Source organism: Bos indicus, chromosome 18 (genome assembly GCF_029378745.1).
Source record: "Bos indicus isolate NIAB-ARS_2022 breed Sahiwal x Tharparkar chromosome 18, NIAB-ARS_B.indTharparkar_mat_pri_1.0, whole genome shotgun sequence".
In the NCBI taxonomy this organism is placed as follows: Eukaryota; Metazoa; Chordata; class Mammalia; order Artiodactyla; family Bovidae; genus Bos; species Bos indicus.
Genome location: NC_091777.1, coordinates 8,606,328 through 8,620,818, shown reverse-complemented (window position 1 = coordinate 8,620,818; position 14,491 = coordinate 8,606,328). Strand labels below are relative to the sequence as shown.

The 14,491-nt window shown below is 44.0% G+C and overlaps 1 protein-coding gene across 3 annotated transcripts in view; it reads right to left on the bottom strand.

Annotated features, from left to right (window-relative positions):
- Positions 1-14,491, bottom strand: part of GAN (gigaxonin) — a 52,268-nt gene that overhangs the window by 8,774 nt on the left and 29,003 nt on the right. For all 3 annotated transcript variants that reach the window (XR_011561415.1, XR_011561414.1, XM_019979870.2), the window contains exons 4-10: positions 13,200-13,417; positions 12,864-12,985; positions 9,752-9,864; positions 8,776-8,925; positions 7,768-7,904; positions 7,377-7,505; positions 25-134 (exon numbers count right to left, since the gene is read on the bottom strand). Coding sequence is in view for 1 of the 3 variants with exons in the window: in XM_019979870.2 (XP_019835429.2) it covers positions 25-134; positions 7,377-7,505; positions 7,768-7,904; positions 8,776-8,925; positions 9,752-9,864; positions 12,864-12,985; positions 13,200-13,417 (979 nt within the window). In the remaining 2 variants the exon portion in view is untranslated. The remainder of the gene's footprint in view (positions 1-24; positions 135-7,376; positions 7,506-7,767; positions 7,905-8,775; positions 8,926-9,751; positions 9,865-12,863; positions 12,986-13,199; positions 13,418-14,491) is intronic.

Sequence of the window (14,491 nt, the reverse complement as noted above, 5' to 3'; positions counted from 1 at the left end):
CGAGATCACCCTTAACATGCTGACCTGTATCGAGATCTCCGATGACGTAGATACTGGCGCCTATGGGGACGGCTCCGTACACGAAAGAGGAACTGGCCGGGATGCACAGATTCTGGTCATTAAGATAGATCCACCTGAAAACAGAGGGACAGGATGAAGGAGGCTAAGAAGATGGCCCGTGACATCCGGGCCGGCTGAGATGACAAAACTCGGGGCCGCCAACAGGAGGAGGCACGACCCCCACACCCCCTCTTGGGGAAACGCTCATCTCCCTCCTGTCACTGAAGATTGAAGCCTGTCTGTTCCGGAAGGTGGCGTGGACTGAATCAGAGACTGCACTGTTCAGTGTGCTCCCGTCCCTCAGCACAGTGTTCCTGAGATCACCCATGCTGTGGCTTCATTATCTCATTTCTTGTTATTTTAAGTAGGACTGCCCTACACTGGTGCAGCACTGGGGCAGCCTCTAGTGTCAGCCTTCCCTTGTGGTTCAGCTGGTAAAGCGTCTACCGGCAATGTGGGAGACCTGGGTTTGATCCCTGGGTTGGGAAGATCGCCTGGAGAAGGAAATGGCAACCCACTCCAGTATTCTTGCCTGGAAAATTCCATGGACAGAGGAGCAGGACAGGCTGCAGTCCATGGAATCTCAAGTCCGACAGGACTGTGGGATTAACTAACTATCCAGTGTCTGGCTATTTTGAACATTAGAGGGCAAAGCTCTTTTGTGTGCTTATGCTATGGAGTTGCTTGTTTATACGGTTAAAGGTGTATTTCCTTTGATAAGAAAAGGCGCACTGTTTTCCAGGGTGTTGTGTCCTTTTGCATGTCAATGAGCAACGTGTGAAAATTCCAGCTGCTGGGCATTTCTGCCAGCTCTTGGTACTGTTGGTCTTTTTTTTACTTTAATGATGCTGAGCATCTCTGTGTGTGCTTACTGGACACTTTGTGTATCTACTTTGGTGAAATGTCTGCTCAAAGATCTGTTCATTTTTCAAACTGGGTTTTCTGTCTTACTGAATTTTAAGATTCTTTTTTATTTTACAGTTACAAGTCCTTTTTTGGATATGTGTATCACAGATTCTTTTCCCCAGCATGTAGACTGTCTTTTCATTACCTTAATGGGGGCTTTTGAGAACAGCGGTTTTTTAATTTTGGTGAATTCCAGTTTATCATTTTTTTTTCTTTTTATAGTTCACACTTTCTATGTCCTTCTAGAAAATATTTGCCTATTCCAAAGTTGAAAAGTTTTTTAAATTAAAATTTCTGGAAATTTTATTGTTCTAGTGTTAACATTTAGGTCTTATGATAATACATTTCAAGTTATCTTTGGTATATAGTGTAAGGTATAAGAGTCAAGTCCTTTTTATCCCTATATCTAGGCATATAGATAGCTAGTTTTTCCAGCATCATTTGCTAAAAATACATTTCTTTCCCCGCTGAATTGCCTTGGCTCTTCTGTTGAAAATCAATTCAATAACCATGAAAAGGAGCCAGGGCTCCATGAAGAAGTGTCTGATTCCACAGCTGAGACAGAAAACACAAGATGAGCCTGGACCATCTTGTGCTGCCACGGAGGAAGCGCTGCAGAAAGGATGAGGTGTGTCAGAGGACACAGAGCCAACATGCAGCTCCTGACGGCCACAGCTGGACCAGCTGGAGCAACGCAGTAAACAACAGTCCTGGCCGGGTAACTCAGAGAGTAAGATGAATATCCGTGAGTCCATACTGATATAAATAAACGGCCGAATCCATTAAAAAAAAATAGGGAGAAGGGACAGCTGTTCTTTACAGAACTCCAGCTGACATAGGGAGAAGGAATGAGGGAAGCAGAAAAATCCCCAGGAGGCAAACACCATGGCTCTAACTTCCGTGAGGCCAGCCCATCGAGGACACTCCATTAGTGGTGAAAATTTAAGGAGAAACAGTATATTCGCATATTCTCAAATTATCTGTTCCAAGATATTCATGAATTACAAAGGGAGAAGCAGTGACTTTACAGTGGGGGAAACCCCACAGATGGCACCTTAACCATGTCATCAAGATTAGCATCACCAGTAATGGGACAAAGTGTCTCTCCCCCGACACCAGGCAGAGAAGGGCCCAGAAGCACTGATGAGGGACCCCCACCTCAAACGCACAACCTCAGCCTCGTCACAAGGCATCATCAGACAAACCCAGGTGGAGAGACATCCTCGTAAAAAACCATCCGATAACCTTCAAAGACTCCCCAGTACAAGGGTGGTGCCCCACGCATCCCCACTTAATTCACTTAGAGTAAGCAGAAAAGTCAGCTGCAGTTTGGGTAAAAGGTATTAGTGGATGAACTGGTGAAATAAAGTCGAATAAAGTCTGTAGTTTACTTAATACTGTACCAAAGTGAATACTACAGCATGTAAGATGTTAACAGTAGGAGAAGCTGGGTGAACGGCTTATGGGAACTCTATTTTTGCTACTTTCCTACAGGTCTAAAATTATTCCCAAATAAAAGGTTTTTGGTGGTTTTTTTGCTTTAAAACAAAACAAACTAGACTCTGCTATATAATAATGTTCACTTAAGTAAATTTGACCAATTCCCTTTCATAGCTAAAAGCATAGCCAGGTCAGAGCAGACCTCAGTTAGAGGAAATGTATGTAAGCCCTTTAGCACCACCAGTGTCCAGGCCTCCACTCACTACCGGAGCACATACAATTATTTCACTAAGAGCAGCGCTTTCTTTTTTCCCAATGCACATTCTCCCCAGACTGTTACAGTGGTACATTCCCTATTTTGAATCCCAAGAAATGTAGAAGCAGAATGTTGTCCAAGATCATGGAACAACTCAGAGGCCAAGCTGCTATAAAGCGAAGATCCGATTCCTCTAATATCTGAAAGCTAATTGGTATCAAGCAGTTTGTGGGACTGGGAATACAGCTTGGCCCCTGCCTCTGAGCTGCTTCTAATAAATAGGGAAAGGGAAAAACTAAGAGCTATCCCTGCAAAGTGAAATCGGGCCATCACTGACCTCGTGTCTTACAGGCAGTGGACCCATGAATGCTTGCACCTGAGGCTCAGCAAGTCTGAGCACGCCCACTGGCTACAGAACGCTGGGAGCACCTCTCTGGAGTGCCAGAAGATACCTCAGGTCCTCAATAGTGTCCTGCTCACAAAGCCCAGACGTAATCCAGACAGCAAAAGAGCCAGATAAATGAGAGCCCCTTCTCGGGGGACTAAACAATTAACAGACGCCAACTCTGATGACTCAGATGATGGGATTATCTACCAGGCAGGGATATGGACACAGCTAGCACAACGATGCTCAGTAAGTGAAAAAGGAAAATAGGCTTATGATGGAAAGATAGGGGACTGTGGCAGAGAAATTTTAAAAATCTAATATGCTACCTGAAGAAGGTAGAAAAGGAAAAACAAAATAAACCCAGAGTAAGTAAAAGGAAGGAAATAAGACAGGAGAAACCAATGAAACAGATCACACAATGGAGAAAATGAACTCTGATGTGCAGCAGGCTCTTTGAGAAGGTAAGTACAATGCTAAACTTTGTCAACAGAGGGCGCTGGAGGGACTGCAAGGCTGGGAGAGGAAAGGGCTTCTTCCCTGGTATCGGTGGTCTGCTCTGCTGTCTCCAGCGTGCAGGTGCTCACCTGCGGGGAGGTGCTCTGCTGGCCAGCAAGCAGCTTCCTGCACACCAGCTCTGGCCCCGGCGCCCGAGGGCTCTGCTGTATCCTGGGCCACAACACCCCTGCTCTACAGAGGTGAATCCCAGCCCTGCAGGGTCGGGAGCAAACTTCCAAGTTTGTTCCTTCCTGGGACTCTTTCCCTCGGTCCTAAAGGCTGCAGCTGCACTAGTTTCTTGACTATTTCTGCTTTCATCGGAGTCTCCTCTCACAGGTTAGCAGTTAACTCCTCCAGTTAACTCTTACTAGTTAATCATTAGGTCGGTGACCACCTAACCACCTGTTAAGTTTATGGAACGCTGACAGCTATTTTCCACACTGCAGCTGACTTTTCTACTTATCCTAAGTGAATCAAGTGGGGATGTGTGGGGCACCACCCCTGTACTTGCGAGTCTTTGATGGTGGCACTGAGGTCTGCATGTTCCTCAGGATGCAGTGCTGCCCCTGGTTCTCTACCTTGGCAGGGGAGGAACGTTCTGGTGACTTCCACTGAACCCTTGCTCCCGTAATGGTCCCTGATCCGCAGGTCAGAGAACCATATGCGGATGTGGCCAGTGGTCAGAGATGTCTATCCAAGTACATGTTCATCAAAAGATGAAGCTGACAGGTCTTGACTTCAGAGAAGAGTTAACTGATTTATCTATTAAAAAGGAGAAGGGGAGGGCACGTGGGCTGAGCAAATGCTCAGAGGCAACAAGACACGGATGGCTGTAAGAAGCGAGCGGCACTCCAGAGCACGGCAAAGGAAGAAGTGGAAAGGCGGACGTTTTTCTCAACCTCAGATCACAGAGGGCCCCGAGGAGGCGGCTAAATCCTCATGTCTTTACTTGGCAAGCAGGGGGTAACTAGGAATAATCTCCATCTGAATGAAATGACCAAAGGCAGATGCATCTTTCAGAAGCACAAGTAGGTGAAATGTATCTGAGAGACTGGTTAGAAGGCTAAGGACACCGCACGCATGACAGGGAACTCGCTGGAGCTGTGGCAGAGAAATAAAGGTGGGTATGTGCAAAAAACACTATAGAGTTTAAAAAAAAATACGATTTGGCAACTCATGAGATGTGAAGCATAAGAGAGAATCAAAGATGACTTTAAAAGACATATAGACCACTGGGAGGATGACAGTACTAGTCTAGTACAGTACTAGAAGCAGGAGTGCAAAGAGCAGAAAGAGACACACTCGTCTTTCTGGATATATGAAGTTGTAACTGTGACTTGGTATAAATAAAGGCAATTTTTAAAAAAATTTTTGCTTTCCTTCAAACAGTTTTGCTTTTAGTCAGAAACACAGAAAATAGTAAGATGTGGCATTTTTCCAGGAAACTTTTAACCTAAAAATAGGGAACAAAGACAGGAAAGACAAGAGATTACTTAAAAACAATAAATAGTCTTCAATCTAAGGCAGGTTGTTCATTTGGCAGCAGCTTCCAAAGTATGCAAATACCACACACTTGGAAACATCTGAGCTTTAAAGAGAGAAACTACTCACAGATGTTTTCCCCCTTCTATAGGTTTTCATGGGAAAGACTAAGTTTTGAAGGCACTATTGTGTGGTATTTGAACTGGTGGTCTCTGAGGCCAGGACGCCCGAGTTCAAATGCCAGCTCTGCCACATGCTGTCTGTGTGTTTTGGGGCACATGACTCAACTTCTCTGTGTTTTGATTTCCTCATATGCAAGACAGGAATGAAAGAGTACCTGTATCTCAGAGGGCTGTTTTGAAGATTAAATGTGTTAAGTGAGGTAATATATGGCACTTAGTATCGTGTGTTTATGTTTAGCTTTATCTAGACAAGAGTCCTATATACTGACAACAGAAATCAAGCTTTCTTCATTCTATTTGTGAACAAACACTGGAGAACTTGAATATAAGCAAACTAGAGAAGTGAATTTTATTGGGAAGTACTTTAAATAGCAACGAAGAAAGTAACAGTCATGTTTAACAATTATGAACGAAAGCAAGTAATACTCTTATTGAAAGTGAAAAGTGAAAGTGAAGTCACTCAATCATGTCCAACTCTTTGCGACCCCATGGACTGGAGCCTACCCAGGCCCCTCCATCCATGGAATTTTCCAGGCAAGAGTACTGGAGTGGGTTGCCATTTCCTTCTCCAGGGGATCTTCCTGACCCAGGGATCGAACCCATGTGCCCCACATTGCTGGCAGACACTTTACCATCTGAGCCATCTGGGAAGCCCAATACTCTTATTACTTAATATTCCATAAACAGGAGACAACCTGAGAGAAATCTAAAGGTTCTAATGATGATAGCATATCAAGGGAGATTGAAAACTTCACAGCCATCTTCAAGTCCTCTACAATCAAAACAGAACAGGAAATGGTAAAACCATAAGCAACCCTGATTATTCCAGCAAGTGAGATACAGCTCTCTAGCTCACACTGTCCAAACAGTAGTTCAGTCATTATGAGTAAGGCTTATATCAATATTTTATCAGAAACCAAGTGTACTGACCCCTGCTTGTTAATGAACTTCGGCAACTGTTTTGAGATTCATTTGGGAAGGAAATTCATATACTACTTTGTAGTGTGAACAGTCAGCCCTCACAGTAACACATTATGGAAGAGAGGTGTAGAAAAGTCTTTGAAATTCTTCCCCTGTCCCAACCATAGTAGCAAGCATTCTCAAATTGCTCTCACACTTTGTCTAGTGAATTTTCCTAAGATTGTCTGCCCCCAGTAACTGAAGGGGAAAAAAAAAATAGGCTATGCAAACACCATAAAATTAAAATACATTAATAGACAACATACATATTTCTAAAATCTTGGCACCTGTGCATTGTTTACCCTAAAATACTGTGAAATTAAACATTATATTCTGGCACCCCCTTCTGGCAACACGATCGAAATGCTATCACAAGATTAACTTGAGCACAGCAATTTCCCTGTAGGATGTGAACATATTACTGCAAGAAAAACGCTGTTGGGTGGTTATAATAAAACAGGTGAGAGGAGCAAAGTGAGGGGGATTGGACCGATGCTGCAACTCCACCTCACATGTATGGCAGCCCATCAGATGATTCAAGAATCTCCAATACCACGTTTATTGAGTGTCTGATACAAGCCAGGGTGAGGCCAGAAGCTAGGACCCAAAGCTGAGCTGGAACTCGCCCCGAAGGAGCTTCAGTTCACAGTCACAATCCAAGAGACAGGCATGGGACCACAGACTGAGGAGTCCAACTCAGATCGGGAGACATGAGAAGGCCTTCTCTTGGCGGTGATCATTAAGCTGAGTTTTGAAGAAGCCAAATTAACTGGATAAGTGTGAGAAGGGAAGTTTTAGGCAAAAGGAAAAGTATGAAAGCACAGAGCTGAGCCAATGATACCATGCTTTGGAGGGAAGACACCACCCAGTGGGACTCAGGTGAAGCACCTGGGTTGAACCGTAGCAGAAAGAGTACACATAGGTCATATCACAAAAGGCCGTATCTGCTAAATTAAGGAGTTTAAACTTTCTCCTAAAAGCTATCAAAAGCATCAAGGTCTGCTCTGCACTTGAGAAACATTTTTCTCTGGCTTTCCTATGAGTTACCAAGACTTCTGAAGTCACTAAATAAACATCCGGTATGCATTAGACATAAATAGGTAAGTTCAGTGGAACAATTTGAAAGCAAAACTAAATGAAGCTAAGACATGCCTTTGAAAGCACAGAGAGAGAGCTGCAGAAGCCACACGAAGCCGTCCACATGTACCTTTTAAACTCATCGTGGTAGAACTCCGACTTGCAAGTCACCATCTCGCCCCCCTGGATGTCCTCGCGACTTCTGACACCCCCGAACACGTACAGTTCCATGGCAACTCCACAGGCCACCGCGCCAAACCTGAAAGGCACACCACGCACACACACTGAGCACTGGGTTCATCGATGTATCTCAGGACTCGACTCCCTAATTCCTCTTTTGCTTGTCTTAGCTCTGTGACATTCAGTGTTTCACAAATACATGAGTCTTCCTTTTTCAGGGTGTGGATTATTCATCTAGCGTTATATGAACCAAATGGCAAGTCAAATAAAAGGTCCGTTTAGAAGCAGGGAGAAGCGAGAGCCGGGCAAAGGGGGCTCTCCAGCCCGCCCCGCTCTCTCACCTCCTCTCTTTCAGGGGACAGATGGCGGTCCACTGCTGGGTCCGGGGGTCATAGCACTCCACAGACTCGAAGAGCTTCCCGTAGGATCCTCCGCCCATGGCATAGATTTTCTTCTTCATAGCTGCATAGCAGCCAATCTGGAAGGAGGAAGCAACAGTGGGGGAGGCGACGTTTATCATTAAAAGTTGGCTGAGTCAACACCAGCTTGGCTGGAACCCTGAGAGATTTTGGAAAAGGGTCTGACGGAGGCTGGCTTTCAAAAATGGGACAAGCATGGGTAATACATATACTGTCCTCAGGGAAGGATCAGCTCCACCTGACACTGCTCCACTAAGCGAGATAAGCACACAGCCTTGCTTTTAAAGGAGCTTTCCAAGCTCTCTTCTTTCACCACTATTTGAAGAGTCCAAGATGCCGAGTCCACAGAGCAAGATGTCACTCAACTCTTGCCCCAAATTAAGTCACTTGGAAGGGCACACACAGTGAGTGATCATATTACCAGTGAGTCCCAGTACCTAGGTGTGAAATACCCAGGGCACTAAAAAGGCTCTGGCCTGATGATGAAATGCCCGTCTCCACCAGGGAACGGAAATACAGACCAAGTCCTGAACAGGTAATGGAGAGCCCTTAGTTTTCATTCTTCTCAGAACCAATGGCAGTTCTTTACCTCTGGATCAATGGATTAATGCTTCCGCCCAAGTGTGCATGACGATTAAGAAAACAGGTTTGGGAGATCTGGTTCCTGCCTAGGTTAGTGCCGTCACGGAGCAGGTGTGGGCCGCAGGCACAAGAGCGCTGCCCAGAGCCCAGCGCCCCCGTGAACTCTCTACACAGCTCCCCAGCTTGGCATGTGCCTGGCAATGGTGAAGGCAAGAAGCTACCAGCAAAGGCAGACTTGCGTACTGTTAGCGCTTTAACACTATCAATCGTGTCAAAAGGCACCGTGGGAATGAAGACACAGTACCTTTCAAAGCCCGTGTGTGAGTCTCATCACGAGGTGGCTCTCACCTTTCTAACCATGGTCAGATCAGGTTGCTTTGTCCAGGTTTTAGAATAAATATCGTAACATTCCATGGAAATTAGCTCTTTTTCTCCATCTTCTCCTCCTAGAACGTACAGCATGCCATCTATCTCCACAATTCCAAAATTATGTCTTGCCTGAAAAAACATGAAAGAGCTTTGTAGACAAAAGGCCAACTCTCATACTGAAAGCTGATAATCATATATTTAATACAAATGACAGGTTTTCATTACATTCCTGCAAAGAAATACAAGACTCAGAACTGTGTCTCTCAAACAGTTCTGCTTTCCCCAGAAGCTCACTCTTCTATCACAAGAGACAGAGAACCCAAGTCCAGGAATTTCCCGGAACAAGGGATTTCACACGAGGTGGATTCACAGGTAAAATCCTTACCTTTCGCTCAAGTCAGCTCATGACAAGAAAAAGAACGATTACCGCCTGGTTCCATAAAATGATTTTTGTTCAGCATGGGTAGCAGTGGCTCCCAGCTGACGTGTGAAATTGTGTAAGAGCCCCAGCAACTGGCCTGCCCGTGGTCGTGGTGGGGTGGTGCGTACGGGCCTGCACGAAGGCTGCCCGCAGTGTGACACTCACCCACTCACAGCACTGACCACGCAGACAGAAGCCCTGCCATCCAAAAGTCTGAGCGAACAATTTAGAAAGGCCTAGTGTGTGAGGAGGGGCGATGTGGTATGAAGAGAAAGAAAGCAAGGGAGGCAAAAAGGGAGCTCAGGGCCGGGGGGAGGCCTTGCTAAGAAGGAGGCGGGCAGCGTGCCCCGCGGGCACCTGGCAAAAGACTGAAGCAAGTGTGTTCCCAGGAGGTGGGGTGGAGGGCACAGGCATGCCAGGCAGGGGTCTTGGTGGGGCCGCTGTCTCTGTCATTTCACTCAAAGGCAGAAGCAAACGAAAGTGCTAATGGGGGTAAAAAGAAACATCAAACAAAAAAAGCAACGCTTTATTTACCTCGTTCATTGGTGGCAAAGCGGTCCACATATTTGCATCTGGGTCATACTTTTCTCCTGAGCTCAGGGTCTGCTTGTTTTCATCTTGGCCTCCAAATACAAACAAAAACCCTTCTGAAAAAATCAAAGGAGACACACAAGAAAGTTGAAGCGTAAGTTTTCAATACCCATTCCCAAGCAAATGCAAATGCCGTGAGGGCAGAGAGAGTACGTGGAGGCACCTTTTTGATGACAAGGGATTCGAGATGTTTGTCACACTTCACTCAATCCTTGATGACACAGTTAATCTGTCAGTCACTCTGACCATTTCACTTCACTCAGAATCTCTAAGCAGATTCCCACTTCTCTATGGCTTAAAAGGGAAACTGACACCACCCATCCAGTCATCAAATGACTCTTAAGTTATTTCAGTTTGTCTGTTCCATTCCCCAGCCCATATTTTAAAATAAAATAGTTTTCTTAAAGAAGAAACAGCCAAAGGGACACTGGTAAAACTGAAGGGAAATGTAGGCTGGAGAGGTTACCATGCATGGAAACCATTTTGCTCTGAGGGTATTAGCAATGTGGGAAAAACGCAAGCTTTCTCTTAATGGCTTTGAGGGCATGAAGAAAACAGAAATCTAAATCCCAGGCCCACAGAGAGTGTGGTTTCTGGCAGGAAAGCTTCTTTGAAGTTCTAACCCTCAGGAGGAAGGCCAACCAGAATGAGAAGCCAAATTTAAATATCCTTGCTTATCTAGGAAATCTCAAAATTTGAATTTGATTTACAGTAATTACAAATTAGTGTTTTTAGGCAACTGGCAGAAACAAATGCAAAACTTCTATGTAAGACAGTACCTTTATCTAAGTTTTAGAATCTAATATTCTAAGATTTTAAATCATTAAAGTTTTCCTACAAATAATTTTTAATAAAATGATCAGCACCCAGCCAAGATACTCAGGTATACAAAGGAACTAGACTCTATGAAGATGAAGCAGTAGAAACAGACAATAGGAAGTAATCTAGAAAAAGACTGCAAATTTCAAATATTAGAGTAATAAAAGAGATGATAAAACAAAAATGCTCACTATGTTATTTAAAGATAGCTCTATACGAAGGGATGGACATAGCAGGTTTGAAAAAAAGAAAATTCTAGAGGGAAAAAAAAGATGAAATAGATTGAATAAAATATTCAATGGATGGGTTCAATGGCAGATTCATCCCAAAGAAAACAAAAAGAAGGCAGAAGGCAGGGGATGGAGTAAGAAGGTCTAGCCATGCTTAATCTGACTTCCAAAAGCAGAGGGACAGAGGAGAATAAGCAAGGACAACATTTGAAGACATAAATAAAAATTTTCCAGATTTGATGAAAGGCCAACCTTCAGAGTCAAGATGCCCAACAATCCCCAAATATGGTAAAATTTTAAATAAAATGTTCACCTAATACTGAAATGACAGGGAAAAAAGAAAAAAAAAAAAAAAAGAAAACTTAAATACAGTCCAGAGAAAAGACAGAGTTTTATATCTGACAACTGACTTAACAACTAGGAATAACAGAGGTCAGAAGAAAAATATCTTCAGTGTGCTGAACAATAATAGAGGCCAACCTAAAATTCTATACCCAGTAAAAACATCCTTTAAGGATGAAGGCAAAATAATGACATCTTTAGACAAATCTTAGACTTTGCCGTCATTAGACCCATGTTAAGTTCAGAAGGATGAACTTCAGAGAGAAGGAAAATGATCCCAGATGGCAAGTTTGAGGAGTAAGAGGGAAAAAACAAAGAAGTTGGTAAATATGTGGGTAAATTTAAATGAATACTACCTATAGGTGTGTATATAACATACATTAACAAAACACATATACATGTAAATATTTATTTGTAACTAACCACGTATTTTAATACTGTAAAACTGTGGAACATGAAAAATAGAGTATAAATGTACTGATGAACTCTAGATTTTGTTAACAATACAGGATGAGGATGCTGATGTAACTTTCAAAGGGACAGAGACATAGAATATAACCTCTAATCTGGTAGAGAGGGAAAAAACTGAATGACAAAAAAAGTCGGTCAAGTTTTTTTGAAAAAAAGGCAGGAAAAGAAGAAACATGGAATAGGCTGGACACATAGGAACTACTCAATCATTTCACAACTTTGGTCAACATGATTGGAAACAATTCCTCTCCTCACTGCTTCAAGTTTCTGAAACAACCACCCCTCTAGGAAACCTGAAAGTTAGTGATACAGGAACCTTTGTGGTAGGTGTGCATGTGCGAAAATTATGAACAACTATACACATTATGGGGGGAAAATTTAAGGAAGGTAAGTCTGAGAAAAAGAACAAGAAATCAGACCCACATTCTGTTGCCTACACCACTCCATTCAGCTGACTACCGTTGATGAAAACATCGATAATCGTGGAACCTACAGTTTCATTTTCAGTCCACAGCTTTAGCCATGCCTACAGTACAGTACAGTGTGGAAGAGCTTAAAAATGTTAACGTAATGTTAGTGGGCAAACAGAGACTACGAAAGAAGAGTTCCAGGAAGACTGCGGACAATAGTTGGAACGAAGTGAAACGGCACCTGCGGGATGAAGCCAGCAAGGTAGTGAGAACTTCCAATAAGGCTCCAAACTAAAACATACTTTCTGTAGTAAAGTAACTTCAAGCCAGAACTAATTTAGGTAATATTTTCTCAAGTCTCCTATGAAATGCCTGCTCTTACACGACACTCTTACTTTGGGTGTGTGTTACACGCTGTGACCCTACCCTGCGGGCTCTCCAAGCTGGGGCTCTAGCATGGCTCAAGGAGATCTGCATCTCAGATGTGATCGTCCGGCCAGTGGGCGGTAAGGGCCACTCAGCTCTGCTCTCCCAGCAGTTAAGTCATCCAATAAAAATGCTCCGCTACTGACACCTTAAAAACAGCTACATATTTAAGACTTGGGAACAGTAAGGACTGGTCAGAAGACACTCTTCTTACCACAGTCTTGAAAGCTAGAGCCACGCTGAACATGTCCCCATAGAGAGGCAATATCTTTAAGGGGTTCTGCGTCATCCTGCACAGCACTGAAATCACGTCTCCCTTGATCTTGTGTTTAAGTGAAGCAGATGAGGGCACGGTACCTGCTGAGAGGACCCCGTGGTTGATTCTGGGCATGCTTAGAGGGGCCAGTTCGATCCACAGCTGCCGATTGGGGTCGTAAAGGGGGCACATACATCGCATCGCTGCCGTTGGCTTCCGCGAACTAAGGGGAGGCAGATGATCAGTTAGCAGTTAATATGTTTATATTCTGCTTAGAAAAACCACGGCGAGTTTTACTGCTCTCAAGAATGTTTCAAACATTAAAAAAAAAAGATCGATTGCTATTTAGGCTTTAGATACTGAGAACTGTCCTGAGTTCTTGTGCACCTGGAAATCTCTCTTCCCTTACTTAGACCACAGCTCACGGCCATGCTTACACTCTCTCCTCTCCACCCACGGTCACGATGCACTCCGAGTAGCCGCGGGGCTTGAAGCTGGCCAGCATGGCCTCCCCCTGCTGTGGCTGGCTGAGGGGGATGTTGCTGCACTCCTTGACGATCTCGCGGACCAACGGCTCATTGAGCATCTGCTCCCGTAAGTAGCTCGAGTCCAACCCTGAAACCCACAGCGCTGACATGACATCCTTCATGTGGACCTGCAGAGTAGGGTGGAAAGCACGGGGAGGAGAAAGGGAGAGTGTGCATTTAGAAGGGACATTTTCCGACTCATAGCAAACTACAAGTGTTGATGAGTCAGATGATCAACAGGCAAGGAGTAAGGGCCAGTGCTGCCTGAATGTGTGAGGCGGCCCCTTTCCTTTCTACTTCCTCTGGCCTCGATAAACAAAAGTTTAACTTAAAATAGCATCACTTCAGCATCACTTTGCTGGGTCACTGCAAAGTTTCAAGAAGCTTCCATTACACCCTACAGGGTTCCCACGGCAACAGGAAAACCTACAAGAACCCCGCTATGATTTGCTTTATCTCACTAACTTGGATGTGCTATGAGTTATACCCCATTTATACAAATATTGGTTACAGAAAGAGCTTGACACAATATGTCAACTAGATAATGAAAATGTACCAACATCAAAATTATAAGAAAAATCTGAAAAAGCTCAAGTTCCAAAGACAAAAATCGTGACAACTGTGTAATCATTTCTTCAGGAATTACTACTAAAAATGATCTAACATGTATAATATAAATTACATGCTTTTCATACTCAATCATTAAATTTGAACCAAATGACTACAGCACTGTACATATGTTAAGGCGACTAGTTTTTCTGGGCTTTGGAACCGTCATTTTAAGGTCCGCTTGTCTATACCCTGAGTAGTAAAGGCCAGCAGTCCTTACAGCGTCAAGCTGGGATTAACCAAAGAATGAGGAACTGCCTTTTCTTTCCCGGCAGCCACTCCACCTTTGACACCCTCATCACTTTAAGGCAAGAAGAGGGTCACAGAGAAGCTGCTTCAGTGGTGCTGTCAAGTTGGAAACTCTTCTCTCCTCTTTCCTAAGCTGCCCCACCACCAACGTGGAAAACAACACTAACTGTGCCACCTGAGCCGAGGCTAGGAGTGCGGTTTCCCAGTGGACACAGCTTACGGGCCTACAGAATTAAAAAATTACAAGCTGATCGTTAACATGTAAATCAAGGATTACTAAGAACAATTAAAAACGCACTTATGCATTTTGAAAGCCTGTCTGTAATGCAATATATTTATTTTGG